The sequence below is a fragment of the Sardina pilchardus genome, chromosome 22, assembly GCF_963854185.1.
Source record: "Sardina pilchardus chromosome 22, fSarPil1.1, whole genome shotgun sequence".
Classification (NCBI taxonomy): Eukaryota; Metazoa; Chordata; class Actinopteri; order Clupeiformes; family Clupeidae; genus Sardina; species Sardina pilchardus.
The window spans coordinates 25920049-25937085 of record NC_085015.1 but is presented as its reverse complement, the minus strand read 5'-3'; the positions used below and the strand labels follow the sequence as shown (position 1 = coordinate 25937085).

The 17037-nt window shown below is 42.9% G+C and overlaps 2 protein-coding genes across 3 annotated transcripts; one reads left to right on the top strand and one right to left on the bottom strand.

Moving 5' to 3' along the window:
- Nucleotides 1-419: 419 nt before the first annotated feature.
- On the bottom strand, nt 420-8721 carry LOC134070096 (testis-expressed protein 47). Of its 2 annotated transcripts, none has more exons than XM_062526315.1 (8): nt 8603-8721; nt 6486-6558; nt 5876-5979; nt 5646-5710; nt 2636-2849; nt 1875-2040; nt 686-748; nt 420-576 (listed from the first exon to the last, which is right to left on the bottom strand). In XM_062526315.1, exons 1-7 carry the CDS (start codon nt 8717-8719, stop codon nt 711-713), a joined length of 777 nt encoding a protein of 258 aa, XP_062382299.1. In that variant the 5' UTR covers nt 8720-8721; the 3' UTR covers nt 420-576; nt 686-710. The 2 variants fall into 2 exon arrangements, with proteins under 2 accessions (XP_062382299.1, XP_062382298.1); XM_062526314.1 differs by lacking the exon at nt 8603-8721 and adding an exon at nt 7253-7398.
- Nucleotides 8722-10708: 1987 nt separating this feature from the next.
- LOC134070586 (uncharacterized) lies at nt 10709-12925 on the top strand. Its single transcript, XM_062526976.1, has 7 exons — nt 10709-10795; nt 10946-11032; nt 11132-11677; nt 11853-11927; nt 12021-12242; nt 12503-12645; nt 12841-12925. Exons 1-7 carry the CDS (start codon nt 10793-10795, stop codon nt 12890-12892), a joined length of 1128 nt encoding a protein of 375 aa, XP_062382960.1. The 5' UTR covers nt 10709-10792; the 3' UTR covers nt 12893-12925.
- Nucleotides 12926-17037: the final 4112 nt, after the last annotated feature.

Genomic DNA, 17037 nt, shown 5'->3' with positions numbered 1-17037 from the left:
TTTGGGTGTTTTATTGAACATCCTTGTGAACTCTTCCCCATTAGAAATGAATGGGTGAGACCATGGTCAGTGTATAAAATTGAGTCTAGGCACATGCCTATGATCAGATGGACTATACTGTATGTGTGCTTATGTACGTTCTACGCCAGCCCCCACCTTTCGCCAACAGAATATTTCCCTCTTTTATGAGCTCAGGTCAATGAGCCCTACAGACCATAAATAGCAAATGGAAGTTCAAAACTTGTATTTAAGTATATGCAAAAGTCTATCACAACATTAAATGATGATTATGGATTTATAATAAACTATAATGCAGTCATTTTTGACTGGGTACACAAAACGAATAAAACTACTAAAGCCGAAACAAACACAACAGGAGGGTTAGAAGAGTTTGAATAAAATCAGAATCAATATACATATTACATTATTCTTTACTATTCATATGTGTGGTATCTTTTGTCTTGTAATGTGACTTAGGTTCATTAGAACCGTTTACTGTGTCCTCACTGTTGAACCCTTTACCTCGGCTGTTGGTTCAGTCATGGATCAAACATCAATAGCTGCTACCTAAAATACCTGAGGGAGTCATGAGATATGTTAGAGATACAGTATGCATCAGACAGTTGAATGAAAGGTTTGTCAGTGACAATTTCCTCTAATTATGACAGTATGAGAGAGCCCATACCTGTTTTCTAGGTGTGTGGACTATTTTAGACTGTTGTTGGTTGGTGACTTCCAAATACATGACCTATGTATGACCAGATAATGAAAGTAAATGCTTTTGTAAGAGAGATTCTGAAAGAGAGAGTACATTCAGCAATATACAGCTTTAAATCGTCTCAAATCCTTGATTTGTTAGTGAACTTCCTTAAAATGAATTATTGTATGAAGGTACATGGTAGACTAGGTAAAATAGTCTAGAAACACATCTTGAGTATAACTGATGATAGTCTGCAAGGTGTGTACATAGCCATCTGGAAGATTGGTATACAGTAGGAGGACTTAATTCATTGGTATACTGTAGATATAAGCATGTTTGGTTTGGTTACTGGCCGTGGTCCTGAAATGGCTAGTGGAGTATATTTGTTTAATGCTGTTGGATTAATGATGGTTGTGTGATGAATATCAATGAAGTCAATCATGGTAAAGAGCTGAAGTGTGTCATTAGCTTCCATGTGATGTGGGATGTGTAGCGAGAGAACATGTTGCTAAAAACGTGGAGGTGTATAGTAGGCATTAAACACAATCAATATTTTCAGAGTTTTATCTTCTTGTGATAGTCATTTCAAATGAACGTGGTGAAAGATCTCATAAAATCGTATTTGTTTTCACCGTTTATCTACAATTACATAAAAAATGTAGCTATAAATGAATAGGGGATCAGAATGACAAGGGGGGGGGGGTATATAAAGCTAAACCCTTATATTTACAACTCTTACTGTATACTGAGAAGGCATAAATTTTGTTGTTGCTTGGAGTAGACTTGCACAGAAGTCCTGCCTCAGACCATAAAAACAATTCTGTCTCTCCATTAGACCACACAACGCGACACCTTTTTGAACACTGTACAGTATTTACATTAGTGTCATGTGACGCCCTTCTGCGAAACAGTCCTGTTTGGATACATGTGAAAAGGTACCTCACGTGAGCATAACAACTCTTGTGATATCTGCATGTTTCCATTACTCGTTTTTCATTCCACATTTTGAATTTGTATATTTTCAGGGTTAATGTAACACCCGCCTTGAGTCTGTCAGCAGGTGTAGAAGTGGGTTTGTTGCTTCCTCTGGATTTACAGTAGGTGTAGAGGTGTGCAATTGGCCTGATCACCTGAGTCTATCAGCAGGTGTAGAGGTGTGTGGTAGATGTCTCACCTGAGTCTATCAGCAGGTGTAGAGGTGTGTGGTAGGCCTGCAGGTACTGCTGCGGAGTGAGCAGCTCTGTCCTCTGGAGCAGCTGAGACAGCACGTGCTGTGGCACCAGCAGCTTCTCATGCAGCTCCTCCACCACACCCTCCGGACTCGCCTTCGACGTCTGCACCTGGCCACCGAGCCAGGAGATATCAATTAGAGACATGCACATACAGTATGAGGTTACTGGATATCATTCAGAGACATGTACATGGTGGAGCCACATGAAATCAAATGTATGTTTATGTGTTATGGAGACACTGGAAATAAGTCACTTAGTATGCTGTCATTAGGTATCATCCAGGGACATACACATTCAGTATGAAACCACTGGCAGTAATTCCAGGGCATTATATTCAGAGACATGGATCTCATTCAGAGACATGCACATTCAAAGTGGAGCCATTGGATGTCATTCAGATAAATGGACGGACGGTAAATGGACAGTGTGAACTGACCACATATCATTCAGATGACATACAGTATATACATGTATCTGAAATGCATTGCAATAATTAAACAATGCACCAATAAACAATTATGATGGCAGATTGCATAATGCCTTTCATGTGAACTTTGGAGCTCTTTCTCTCTCTCTCTCTCTCTCTCTCTCTCTCTCTCTCTCTCTCTCTCTCTCTCATTTTCTCTCTCTCACACACACAAACACACACACACACACACACACACACCCTCTCCCTACTTCACCTCCCCTTCTCATTTCCAACCTTTGTGGGTGTGGTGAGCAGATGGTTCCCCAGCCTCAGCAGCTGTGTGAGGACCTGACTGAGCAGCGCCTCGGTGGGCTCCGGCACCTGCTCCTCCCCCAGGGTGGCGGCGGTGGCCACGGCCAGGTCCAGCTCCCTCCAGCCCCAGTGCTGGAAGAGACGGCCGGGCGCGTCATGGGTCACCAGCAGCACTCGAGGTCTCTCCAGCACGCCGCTGTGGGGTTTGGGAAGACTGTTCTAGAACATTACGTGCTAAAGCAACCCCATGTAAGAACTGATGGCCCATTTATGCACCTTGAGGTCAATTTTCAGCATACTTGGTACCCATTCAGCACCAGTGGTGGACAGTAACGAAGTACATGTAATTCGTTACAATACTTAAGTAGCATATTGATGTATCTGTACTTTACTTAAGTATTTATATTTGGTGAGACTTTGTACTTTGACTTCACTACATTTTTAAGTGAAAATTCGTACTTTTACTCCGTTACGTTTATGAAAACCCTCTCGTTCCATTTTGGCAAAGCGAATCACGTGTCCAAACTGCGTCCTGCACGCACTTCAGTGCGGCCCGCCGAGCATGCATTAGTTTAGATCTGGCCCGCCACGCACTTAGGCTATCATTTGCTTTTCCAGCAACGACGTTGTGGTTAACATTACTGCAAACTAACACTGTTTGTTACTCATAAGGTAATTGGGAACGTGTGAGCGTCCATGAAAGGGAGAGAGTGCATTGATAACTGATATCTCCGCTTTATAAAGGGCAGCCACTGAGTGGAGCCGGCAAGAGTCTTAAAGTGACAGTGTACCATTTATAAATTAATCAAACAGCATCATAAACCGCTCACAAAAAGTAAGGAAACTTGACTTTGGCCCATTATATCTCCCCTTTAGTAATACCAACCAGTGAAGTGTTTCATATCATTTTTATCGTTGATTTGTCACCTTTACAATGAGGTATAGCTTGTAAGCATAGGGCAATCATGGAATGAGCAACACAAGCAAACGTGTAAGTAGTGCCAACGAAAAATGTGCCAAAATGGCCTGTTATGCTGTTGGAATTCACCTTTGTTACTTCAAGCATTGACGATTGCACTCTCCCACAGAAATGAGGAAAACAAAACATGTTAGGCATACATTTGTTCATTTTACACTCAGTGTCAGGGTCCTCAGTAGCGTGTAGAGGATCCATATGCAGCCACAACAGCTTGGCACCTTCTTCTCATGCAGGTCACCAACCTGGCTACATTCTGCTGTGGGGTGACATCTCCCTAACTCGAAAGACAGACCTTGTTATCATTGAAGGCAATCATCATGCAGTTAGATACTGGGATGAGATTCTGGAGCCAGTGGCAATTCCATATCTCCAGAATATGGGACCAATTGCCATCCTCCAGGATGACAACGCTCGCCCCCATAGAGCTGGGATCATCAGAGAGTACCTCCAGAATTTGGGAGTGGAGAGGATCTAATGGCCTGCCGTGAACACTTGTGGGATCAGCTTGGGCATGCTGTACGTGCCAGAGTCACCAACAAAACCAGGTTGGCTGACTTACAACAGATCCTTATCGAGGAATGGAATGCCATCCCACAGCAGAATGTAGCCAGGTTGGTGACCAGCATGAGAAGAAGGTGCCAAGCTGTTGTGGCTGCATATGGATCCTCTACACGCTACTGAGGACCCTGACACTGAGTATAAAATGAACAAATGTATGCCTAACATGTTTTGTTTTCCTCATTTCTGTGGGAGAGTGCAATCGTCAATGCTTGAAGTAACAAAGGTGAATTCCAACAGCATAACAGGCCATTTTGGCACATTTTTCGTTGGCACTACTTACACGTTTGCTTGTGTTGCTCATTCCATGATTGCCCTATGCTTACAAGCTATACCTCATTGTAAAGGTGACAAATCAACGATAAAAATGATATGAAACACTTTACTGGTTGGTATTACTAAAAGGGAGATATAATGGGCCAAAGTCAAGTTTCCTTACTTTTTGTGAGCAGTTTAGTTCTTAACAAATTGATTTTCATAATGGGGGGGGGGGGGGGGGGGGGGTGGCTAAGGACACCAATTCTCTTTGTGATTGAAGAATGTATCGTAAATAAATAAATGTTCTTCCTAAATGCTAGGGGGAAGGAAGTATTTGACCCCCTATGTAACCCTATGGGAATTTAACACAGGGGCAGGTAGATTTTTATTTTTAAAGGACAGCTATTTCATGGATCCAGGATATATGCATCCTGATAAAGTTCCCTTGGCCGTTGGAATTAAAATAGCCCCACATCATCATACCCTTCACCACAGCTAGTTATTGGCATGGTGCTTTTTCCAGTATAGGCCTATTAGCCTGTTTGATTTGCATTGAGCTCAATGAGCATCAAACAGGCTAATAGGCCTACTGGAAAAAGCACCATATGGGTAAAAAAATGCCATATGGCAATCTGTTTGTTTGCAGTTTGATTTTTACTCATTTTTTTAATTAAGGCATTAAGATCAATTGTCAAATGATGATTTTATATTTCTCTTTTTAGGCAACTTTAGCATGGTATCAAATACATGTTCTCCCCACTGTAGATAGCTTCTAAGCAAATAGACAAATGTAAGAAACTATTTGAAGAGTGGCATTAGTATTTCACCTTATATAAGCTGATTTAGCAGGAGCTTTGATGTGAAAATGATAAATTGTAATTATAATTAAGCCATTAGAACCATAATTCATTGAAGTACTTTTACTTTTAATACTTAAGTATATGTGAAGGCAAATACTTTTATACTTCTACTTAAGTGAAAATTCAAAGTGGGTACTTTCACTTTTACTCAAGTAATATTTGACACAAGGTATCTATACTTTCACTTAAGTACATAATCAATGTACTTCGTCCACCACTGTTCAGCACTAAAGAAATGGACCATGGAGTCATGCTCCTGCACAGTAGAGCCCAGTTCCATAATAAAGTACAGGGACAGCAGCACAGGCACTGTGAGAGGGGTCAGGGTGGAGCTCACCTCTGGGGCTCTGCTTCCATCTGGCCCAGGTCCTGCAGCACCGCCGTAACCACCTCACTGGAGCACTGGCCACAGGAGGAGGATGTTCATCAGGGGTGTGTCTGTATGTCTACGCTTGCTTCTGTGAGTACAAAATGTGTGTGTGTGTGTGTGTGTGTGTGTGTGTGTGTGTGTGAGTTTGTCTCTGTGAGTACAGTACAGTATGTGTGTGTGTGTGTGTGTGTGTGTACCTCGAGGACATGTAGAGCACAAGTGGGGTAGAGCAGGAGCAGCCCTGTGATGCTCTCTCCAGGGTAGGAGCGCTGCAGCGTCTGGGTCAGCTTCTCATAGTAGACTGTTTCCAAATCAGGTGATTGTAATGGTTAGACAAGTGGATTTACACTATTATCGTTCCATAAATATGTGTAGTGAATGATTTGCAGAAATCACTGTCTGACAAAATCTCAACAGTCAAACCCAAAAGACAGACAAAATGCCACAATGCAAATGCAATAATATGCTTTCTTTAAAAACGAATTCAGATTAATCTGTCAGAAAACATTCCAATGCAGTTATGATCTGTGAATTAACTTATTTTGAATTAATAATATTTCATATTATTACTAAATGTGTAATTCTTTTTGGGTGCATGCTATCCCACGCTTCAACCACTGCTTATTCAAAACATTGAGAACGACATCCACCTGTCTCCATGTCTGATTAGACTGTACAGTGCAATCTGATTCTCTGCTTTGTCACCCGGCCAGTATAAAATGGTGGAAGCTGCTAATCCGTTTAAGTGTTAGTCAGACATCCCCGTGCGCGCTTCTTAAGCATGTTTGACAGCGGTGCGCCACTCACCTCCCACAGCCCTCCTGTCAGCGAGACGGTGGGGGAGACGAGCGATGACCACCAGCCTCTGTAACAGGAACTTCTGCAGAGAGCCACAGAGAGGGGAGAAAGGAAGAGGGAAAGAAAGAGAGAAAGAAAGAAAGAAGAAAGAGGTGTGACAAAAGACAAAAGGAAGAAGAAAGAAGAAGAGAGAAGTGGAAAGAGAGACATTGAGCCAGGGTCTTGTTAAAACAGACACCCAGCCAACAGTTGTAAAAGTCTTTCTTTTCTTCACTTAGTTCCTCCCTCTCCTTTTCACACACACACACACACACACACACACACACACACACACACACACACACACACACACACACACACACACACACACACACACACACACAAATCTCTCAAATCTCTCAAATCTCATAAACATGCACAAAAAAACCCTCACACACACAAACACACACTCTACTTTCAAGACAGGACCCACCCAGACACAAAGCCAACAATACCGAGTCTTACAAACAAATCTGGTTGCTCTGGCAAACCTATCTTGTTGCTTGACTGTACACTGTCAACAGAGAAAAGTAAACACACACACACGCCTCCATTGTGTTCAAAATAACGTCTCCGTGTGGCACTTGACTAAATTGAAGTATGAACCCCATTTAACCTCGATGCCTCATAACCGCCCTTCCTATATAACAATCAATGCTCAATCAACCAGCCTACACTGCACCGGCCGTCCTATCAGGTCTCCAGCTGACCTCCTCCCTCACAGTGACCACACTGACCATCTCCTCGTCTGGGTTGCGCAGCTGCCTCTGCTCCAGGACGCGGTGGAACAAGCTGCTGCCGGCCTCCTCCTCGGAGCTGGCCTGGTTGGACCTCTGAAAGTCCTGCGACGCCTCCATGCTCCCCTCGTCCAGCCCTGCGTCTGTCTCCCTGTCCCCCACCTCCTCCTCCGCAGACCTCCTCCTCTGTGGGGTGACCGCTGCTGCTGCTGCTGCTGCCCGCCCGGGGCCAAGCCTTTTCTTAGTGTTTGTCAGCTCCTTGAGGGCATATCCTGGAGACCTGCCTCCATGGCCGTCTCCTCCTCCTCCTCCTCCTCCACCTCCTCCTGCTCCACCTCCGCCTCCTTTCCCCCGGGGCAATAAAGCCCAGCCTTCCCTTTTCTCCGAGCTCCATGGAGACTGCCAACTGAGCTCCAGTTTAAAGCTGGAGTCTGCCATGCTGGCAAAAGAATATGTCGCTGGTATCTGAGCTCCGCAGCCAATCAAATGACACCCTGGCTGGAACGGTTTAAGGCTCGGTCGGGTCCAAGCTGCCTGTGTCTGTGCCTCCCATTTACTGAGCCTGGACACACACACACACACATACACACACACACACACACACTGCAGTACACACGCAGAGCGGAGCTCCGTGTAGGCAGCAGCAGAGTGGTGGAGGTGCCCTCTGCGTTTGGTGTTGGGTTTAAGGGTGAGCCGAGTGCCAGTGTCAGTGCCCGTCTGCCAGCCAGTCCAGTCAGACAAGGTGACTTGGTATGTATGTTTAATGTAGGCGTGCTCACGTCACAGCCAACACACATCCAAACACACACTGACAAATACAGGTCACATTTTAGAGCTTGTACACCCTAGGCATACCCCCTTTCACCCATATTACCTAGATTACACACTCACACTCACACAAACACACACACACACACACACACACACACACACATGCACAGCCATCTTTACAAGATGTCTTGTTTATTCTGTGTGGCTCGCCATTTCTGAGCGCCTGCATCACTATGACAACAGATCACGTTCTCCCTCTGGAGAGTGGCAGGTTCCACTGGAATGAAACAAGTCACAGTGAAGTGTAGTGAAAGTGTTCTACACCTTTCATACAACATGTTTCATGTGCCTAAAAAGGATACTTGTGCTTCCTTTTATCATAGGCTATTTTTGAAGCCAGTAGAACCGTGGGAAAAGTGTTTCTCCACCATCCAATTTGGTGTCTGTTCTGTGTGTGTGTCTGTTCTGTGTGTGTGTGTGTGTGTGTGTGTGTCTATGAGAGTGTGAGCAGAGGAGAGTATTTTTCATGTTAGTGTCTTTGTCTAACTCTTAGAGCATACAGAAAATGGAGGTACAAACCTTCCTCAGAGTCCTGTTAGACTCCTCCAGCTTGGCTAAGAGGGAGACTCGTTCGTCAAGCGCAAACCTGTCGTTGTTGAAGGTGGCTGCAGCAGTCTTGCGAGAGCGGGAAGCCATTGTTGGCGGGATTGTTTGGGAATGTTACCAGGCAACCGTTGTAGAATGGGCTGGAAAAAGGGGGGCGGAGATGCGGCATACTACTGGTGCACCGGGAGATGTTGCTTGCATGGCTTTTGACAAAAACAAGTGAAAAAGAGATACTTTAGTGTGTGCTTATGAATGCAGGACAGTGAACATAGACAGGACATGCTTGAATACAGCACACAGGTGACAAGAGTGGTGAATGCATGTAACGTCTTCCAAGTTTTTTTTTGAGCTTTTACAAAATGTCACATCCATCCCTTCATTTGCTTTGTTATTTGTTCTGCTCAACTGGTAAATAGGCATGAGCAGGGTAGCCATATGATCAGTGTGCTGGAGAGTGGAGAAATAGAATGAACACTTTGCCAGTTAACAACATAGGCATTCATGAGAACAGGTAAGCTACTGAAGCTATTGAAGCCTTATTACAATGCCACCTAGTGGGGATAAGAAGTTCATGCAACTGGGGTTAATACAATCCATTGCCGCTTCCTCAAAGCCTAATATCAAATGCATTTACACTTATTTCACAGCATCCAACCCATTGCCCAATATAAGTCTGACTGTAGGTGAATGTAGACATGACACACACTCACAACACTTCCAGTACAAGGCTTTATGACAGCAGCATGACACTGTGATAGGGCTATGATTGGGCTTTTGTTTCACATGTAGTTTTAGCCTATGTAGGAGAAATATTTTTTGTCCACTATACATTATGATTAATATTAGTATAATAATTCTTTATCTTACTCAGCCTAGGTCTATGAGTTAACTCTGCCAATATGTTACCACTCAGACAGCAAACAGACGGTATAGGTAAAATAAGCTAAAGACATGTCCTGGGTTATTTCAAGTACTGTAGGCCTGTTCCATTGCAGTATGGTTATTGATATAGTTATGGTTATGGGATTTGGCAGATATCAATATTTATTAAAATATCGGCAATACAATAGTTACATTTAACAGTAAACTATTTCAAAAAGTTGGTAAAACTACATTAAGGAAAATAGCAATAATGAACAATAGTGTAGGCCTAATTCAATCAATAACCTAATGAAAAAAAAATACTATTATACAAACCATAACGAAGAAATGCGTAATAAACTAAGTGCATGTTGAATAGATATGCCTTTTGACCCCTCTTGAAGGATCCAAACTATCACAGTATCGGACCTTTGACCTGTATTTGACCTATATTTGTGACTGGTCGACACAACGCTCATCAGAAAACCGCACTGACGGTTGGGGATATAGATCTTGATCATTTAATTAAGATATAATAGCAGGGAGCAGATCCAGTCAGTGTCCTCTAGGCCAAAGTGATTTGAGAGAGATTTGTCCGTAAAAGTCTAGGGGCCTAAATGCAGAAACTTTGACAGTCCCTATGACCGCTACGTTAGCTATGTAATTGTGTGCGCATCCCACCTTGCAGGCGCAGGACAAATGGAGAGTAGTCTAGCTTCAATAAAAAATAATATAATATCCGCACAAGCAACGTTTTGCCCCTATGGGTCTTCATCAGGAAAATTGTCTTTGGTCAAATCGATTTGCCTGATGAAGACCTTGTAGGCTCGAAACGTTGCTTGTTTTTTAAACATTAAACGGGAGCAAATAGCAGTGTTGCGGACATTATGTATTATTTTATTGACGTTACTCTGACCGCTAATCAGTGCCATCTGATGGGACCGGGAGTCCCTGCGAGTTCAATTGGGACAGTATCCTTTATGGATATGGATATTGTAGGCTACCTGTTGTTACAGTTCATGAACACTTATACGATTACACGTTTCAGAAATAGGCTATAACAAACATTTAGGGATGTGCGTAAAACAGCGACTGAACTTCTTATTGATGACGCAATAACTTGGCTGTCATACACGTCATAAAGGACGCACTAGAAAACAATGCATCTGTTCTGGATGGAGCGCAAAGCAACATACTTTACAGACCGATCGAGGAAAGGACGTTCACTAGAGAGTTGTTCTGCTATAGTATAAGATAACGAATTCACATTTTGTACTACAATCACGAAGTTGCGTCTTCACCATGGTGAGTTTGGGAGAATCATATTTTAGCATTTTAAATGTTAAGTTGGGGTAATAACAAAGGCTAGGCCTACCCATTTCACCTAAAACATAGTGAAAAGAAATGAGAGGAAAAACGGCACAGGTAAAGATAAACGTCTTTGTATATTTTTAGGCCCATGCAAATAGTAAATCACCAGCTGCCAAAGAGAGAACAACCTCCCAGGTAAACATCCTATCCAGTGCAGAGGACATCGATGGGGTAAGACTGGGAAAATTAGTATCTTAAAACTGAGAATAAAGTTGGTATGTGAAATGAATCACAGTACTGATCAGTGGTCACCTCACATTTCACTTGCAGGACCTGACTCATAGAGCCCTTGTCACTCTTGGCTCACCAAGCCTTAATTTGGACCTCAGGGCTGAGATTCTGAAGGCTGTGCGGGATGCTGCCACAGCTCAACATAATGCTTTGATGGTCAACATTGAGGGCATGAGGACAGAGTTCATGAAGACCATGAAGAGCAGACAGGAGGAAAGAGATATTAAGCTGTCTCTCCTGCTGGAGGGTAGGCAGACCAGAGTCACAGAGATGGAGAAATGGAAGAAGGCAAAGAAGGACATCTCCATCACTGAGGACAATGGAGGAAGTGCTGCTGCAGTGCTCAAGAACGCCATTGTTCAATTACCCAGGATGATACATACCCTGGATCATTTCAGAATGGCAGAGCTCGAGCAGCAAAATCAGAGAGAGGAAGAGGAGGACTGCGTGGAGCTTGAAGCTTGGAGGAAGCAACATGCCCACCTGGCCACCACGTTTAAGCAGCAGAGCGCAGACACATTGGCCAGAGTCTCTCAGCTCTGGAAGGAAGCAACAGATGAAAAAAATGGAATGCACAAGAAAAATGTGAGTTACTATGTCAAAATATTACTGTCTAAATTGCTTAATGGTGTATAATTTCTTAGTACTGCACTCACAAGTTGGATATGATAGGGGATGCGTAGGTATTACACATTTCTACCACTTTGGAGCTCTACTTGAAGTTGTTGATTCTCCCTCTGTCTGGCTGGTGTGAATGCAGAGTGACATTGTTGACATACTTGTGCAAGAGGCTCCCCAGGAGAAGACCACCCTAGCTCCTGCCATTTCAACTGAGGTACTGTATTGTGGGTACATTAGTGTCATAGGAATAGGTCATCACCCTTGTAGCGTTGTCAATTAAGATGCTATTTTTCTATCAACAATATAGAATGCTGTGACACTGGCTCTGCCATCAAAACTCCCTCCTCTGCCATCCAAGCTACCTCCTCTGGCATCCAAGGTAGCCCATTTGCCAGCAAGGCTCCCCCCTCTGAACCCAGGCCTTCGCAGAGCATTCTGCAACCCAGTTGCCCCTCTGCCTCCCATCCATTCATTCAAATATGAAAAAGAGGAGCTAGAGGTCGTAAGTATTTCAGAGCATTCCACAAAGGTAAGTGAACCTTCAGATCATCAGAACCACATCTTCACCAGCATAACCCAGGATAGGTATAGAGTTTTATGGTGTATGTTCATGTAATCTACACAGATGTTGGACATCACATTTTGATGTCTGGCAGAAGTTGCAGACAGTAAACATGCAGCTGAAGGAAACGTATTGCAGCAACCTAATGACAGTCAAGCTCCTCTCTTACGGTTTGTCTGTCTGTCTGTCTGTCTCTCCCTCTCTCTCTCTCTCTCTCTCTGACACAGAGTGCTGTGTCCGAGCACGTGACTCTGGATGCTGATCAAAGTTCAGAGGCTACCAGCACATGGTCCTCTGAGACTGAGTCCCTAGCAGCAGGTGACAGCGTGGTAGAGCAGGAGAAGAAAAAGACTAGAAGCATTAAAGAGAGGTGAGATTGCAACCACACAAAACAGTTAACATGATCTCTCTGAAGAATGTACATGGACTTGAAGTCGCTGGTGAACTGACACAAGACGATGTGGAAAATGTAAACTAATACCTGTCAGCTCAACAGAAAGCTTTTTAGAGACCTTCAAAGTTATTGATATTTCAATAACTATGAAACATTTTCTTTTGTTTGTAGGTTTTTCCATTTCCTCCGAAAGTTGAACTGCTGCAAAGCCCAAGAGGACTAGACAGACCCATCGACCCACTTTAATCATTTCTTAGTTTAATTTCCCTAGTCATCATAAATACATTCAATAAAAATCCATGGTCACACTTCTGCATGAGTATTCCATTCATTTACAACATTTAATTAACGTTGAACTGTAGATTATTGAAAAACAGGGCTGCATATATGGTTATGGTATTTAGCAGACACTTTTGTCTAAAGCAACATACAAATAACAACAATAGAATAGTTCAGTTTAACAGTGAACAATTTAAAAGTTGGTAATACTACATTATAGAGAATAGCAAAATTATACATAGCAATGTTAATTCAATCAATAGCCTAATGAAAACAACTAAATACTATAATGTACAAACCATAACGGAGGAAACGCTTAATACCGGTACACTAAGTGCATGTTGAACAGATATGACTTTAGAGCCCTCTTGAAGGACCCAAAACTATCAAGAGGAATGGCGAGCACGTGGGCAACTCAATCCACCAACATGGAACCACTGAGGAAAAGAGTTTTGAATTTGATGATTTATGAAAAGTTTAGGGGGACCAAGATTACGAAGAGTCACTTCCATAGACTCTCACATTGCCGGAATCCAACAACTAGGAAGTGGGTAACTGACCGGTAACTGAATAAATATTGAAATGAAGTTGGAACACATTTAAAGTGATGCTGAAAGACACTTACAGGCCACCACACATTATATGAGTAAACCATACTTATTTCAAAAGTATTTTATTATATATTACAGTATATGGGTAAACCATACTTATTTCCCATTCATTAATTTTATTTGTGTTGTGTACATTTTTCTTCTCTCAACGTTTTGATGAGGGTGCCTTAGTGTACAGTGACTGACTGCCACTCGCACGCACAAATACAAACACACTCACATGCACAAATGCAAATGCAAACACACCCACAAAGACAACATGGGATAGTTCCTAGACCGTTAGGGACATAGATCTTGATTGTTGAATTAAGTAGCAGGGAGCAGATCCAGCCAGTGTCCTCTATGCCAAAGTGAGGCATAAATCTTTCCGTAAAAGTCTAGTGGGGCTAAATGCCCAACAACATGTTCCTCTGTGTTTCAGTGTGCCGGGGATCATTGAAATTCAGGTAGACAGAAACTTCGACCATCCCTATGACCAATAGCTATGCTCTGACCGCTCATCAACAGTGCCATCTGATGGGACCGGGAGTCCCTGCGAGTCCAATTGGAACAATATCCTTTCTGGATATGGATATTGTAGGCTACCTGTTGTTACAGTTCATGAACACATATTATTTTGATTAACTAACAGCCTAAAACAGGGTCGGACTGGGAACAAAATTCCCAGCCAGAAAAAACCTGGCATTTTTCTCCTGGACCGGCCCACCATTGGACCGACGACAACCCTCCCAACAACCACCCCCTCGTCCGCGTACCCTCACCATTTTGTGTCAATGGTCGAAGGTGGGGTTACGTGAGCGCCAAGTAAGGATGTAGAAGGTGGGCTGTGGGGGGAAAAAATTGTGAACCGCTGCTCTAGTGTATAGTTCAGGTATTAGTGTTGGCCACTGTGCACTTCACAAAATGTAATTTACTAGGGGGGTCCGGGGGCATGCCCCCCCGGGAGACATTTTTTTAAAAAATAGTCCCTTAAATGACGACATCTGATGAGACTTTTATGAGAATTATTAATGAATTGAGATACATGTTTCAAACAGTATAGCATATTACAATATAGTCTATATACTGTAAGGCCTAAAGAAAACTAATTTATAATGGAGCAAAGCTAGGCCTACTCTAAACCAGATGACTGAAATATGTAGGCTATCATGATCATTTTGCCTACAATGATGTAGAACCATGGATTTTCTTAGTTTATACCATGTTTTGTTTGAACTTAAACCAACATAAAGTTCTAATTTTGACTACATTATTTAGTATAGGCCTACTTGATGATAATATAGCCTGCCCCCTTACAGTCCTCTAGTCCTGTACAATAGGCCTATTGATTGATGCTGATTGAAGAGGTTGCTTGAAGGTTGTTGATATTTAAGTTCCATAGAAAATAAAATTGCACCACTCCCTCTCCTTCCAAGGTAACATGTCCTACACCTCTCCTCCTACAATAAATCGTAGGCCTTACTGTTATAGACTACTTTGTGTAGGCTAGGCATCATAGTTTTACAAGTGCGCACACACTAATGGAGACCTATATTAAAATGCAGACTGTGCCTTTAAATAGGCTACTTTTCCACTAAAAACTTTAGCTCAATATTATGTGCAAGACTGATGTTTGCCAAGCATGCCAAAGTGTTAATCTCTTAGTTAGCCTATAGGCTACTACTATCATCATACGTTTTTGCATAGTAGGCCTACTACTATCCCGAATATGTTTAACTTTTGAATGACATGGGGCGCACGGAGGTGAACGGTCGGTTGGCGGTAACGCATTAGGCCTAGCCTAGGCTACTGTAATTTCAAAAGCCTACTTTTAGCGGTAACGAGCATATAACTAAGTAGGCTTTTTTTGTTTTATCAAGTAAGGCAAGCACACTTACTGAAATTGAAATGAGTTTGTTACTCACGTTTCTCTCTTTTGCAAAAAACGAACACTTGAAAGACAGAAATGTAGCGGTGAGTTGTAGGCTAAAATATGTGCAGGTGCAATCTAAGAGTAGCACCTGTTGAAACAACACGCTTCGACAACGCTAGCGAAAGACCCAGCCCAGCCCTACAAATGCTGAAGGCGCCACTCCATTCAAACAAGACGTTACACGGACTGCAGTACGTGCCGCCGATTGTATACTCCTCTTCTCGCTCTCACAGATGACAACGTTTTTCAAATAGACGTGTAACTCCGGCATATTTATTGTGTTCATGCATAACGTGCATACAGACTGACTGTCAAACTTCCAGCTTTCGTGCCTGCTGAATAAATTGATTGCTACACTGTAGGCCTACAGTAGCCTATGTTATCGATAAGTTATAACATGCATCCTCTGTCAACTGTCGAGTCAGTGACCCACTAGGTTTAAAAATATATGCTTGGTAGTGATGCGCGGATCAGCCCGTTACCCGCGGATATCCGCGGGTTTACCCGCGGGTCGGGCGGATTTGGGTAGGCCTAGTAGTTTTTTCTAAATATTGCGGGTGGGTCGGGTCAAAAAAGTAAAAATGCACATTTCTCACTTGTTAACTTCGGACATATTTGGTGGCGATGCGCCTGCAATACACAGGAGGTGCGGTCGAGCGCAAAACATAATTTCTCCTAAATTCAGCACCCAATTGCGCCATGCGTGACTGAGTCAATCACGCATTCGCTACTTTATGGACATGGAGCCTATGATCTGGGATATCGAGGGTTGTGCACAATGCGAGAACACCTTGCTTCTGTCATGTACACGAATAAACAGCTGTGCTTGTTAGCCTAAATGCTAGTGTTTCACGCAAAAGTAGGCTATGAAGTTGGAAGGGGAAATATGAATGGAAACTTGTTATGTCCATGAAGATGAGATTTAACACTGGCTATGTAGCCTATGTCTAGGCTGCAGATTATGGCGTGGAAGAGCGCAGATTGTCAAAATGACCGATTATTGTAACCCGTTGTTGTCCTCATGTGGGAGAATTAGGCTAATTATATAGGCTACGAAAGACGTTATGTGCGTTTTTCCTTTCCGCGGGTCGGGTCGGATTTGGGTCACAATTCGAACATATTTTTGCGGATTGGGCGGGGCGGTTTGGATCTCCTGAGGAGTCGGGTTGGGGCGGGTTTTAAAAAAAGCCCACCCGCGCATCACTAATGCTTGGGCCTATTGTGTTTGACTGTTCAGTAGGCCTACAGTTCATATTTAGCCTACATTTAAAACGCAGACATAAAAGTAACTTAAAAGTTACCTTCCCTAGAAACTAATTACTTTTGATATACAGTAACTGGTCCTGTAATTCAATTACTTTTAAAAGAAGTAACTAGTACTGTAACGGATTACTAATTTTCAGTAACTTGCCCAACACTTGCCATGTGCGTAAAACCGCAAGTGAACTTCTTATTGATGACGCAATAACGTGGCTGTCATCACGTCATAAAGGACGCACTAAAAATCCATGCATCTGTTCTGGGTGGAGCGCAAAGCAACACACAAACAGACCGATCGAGGAAAGG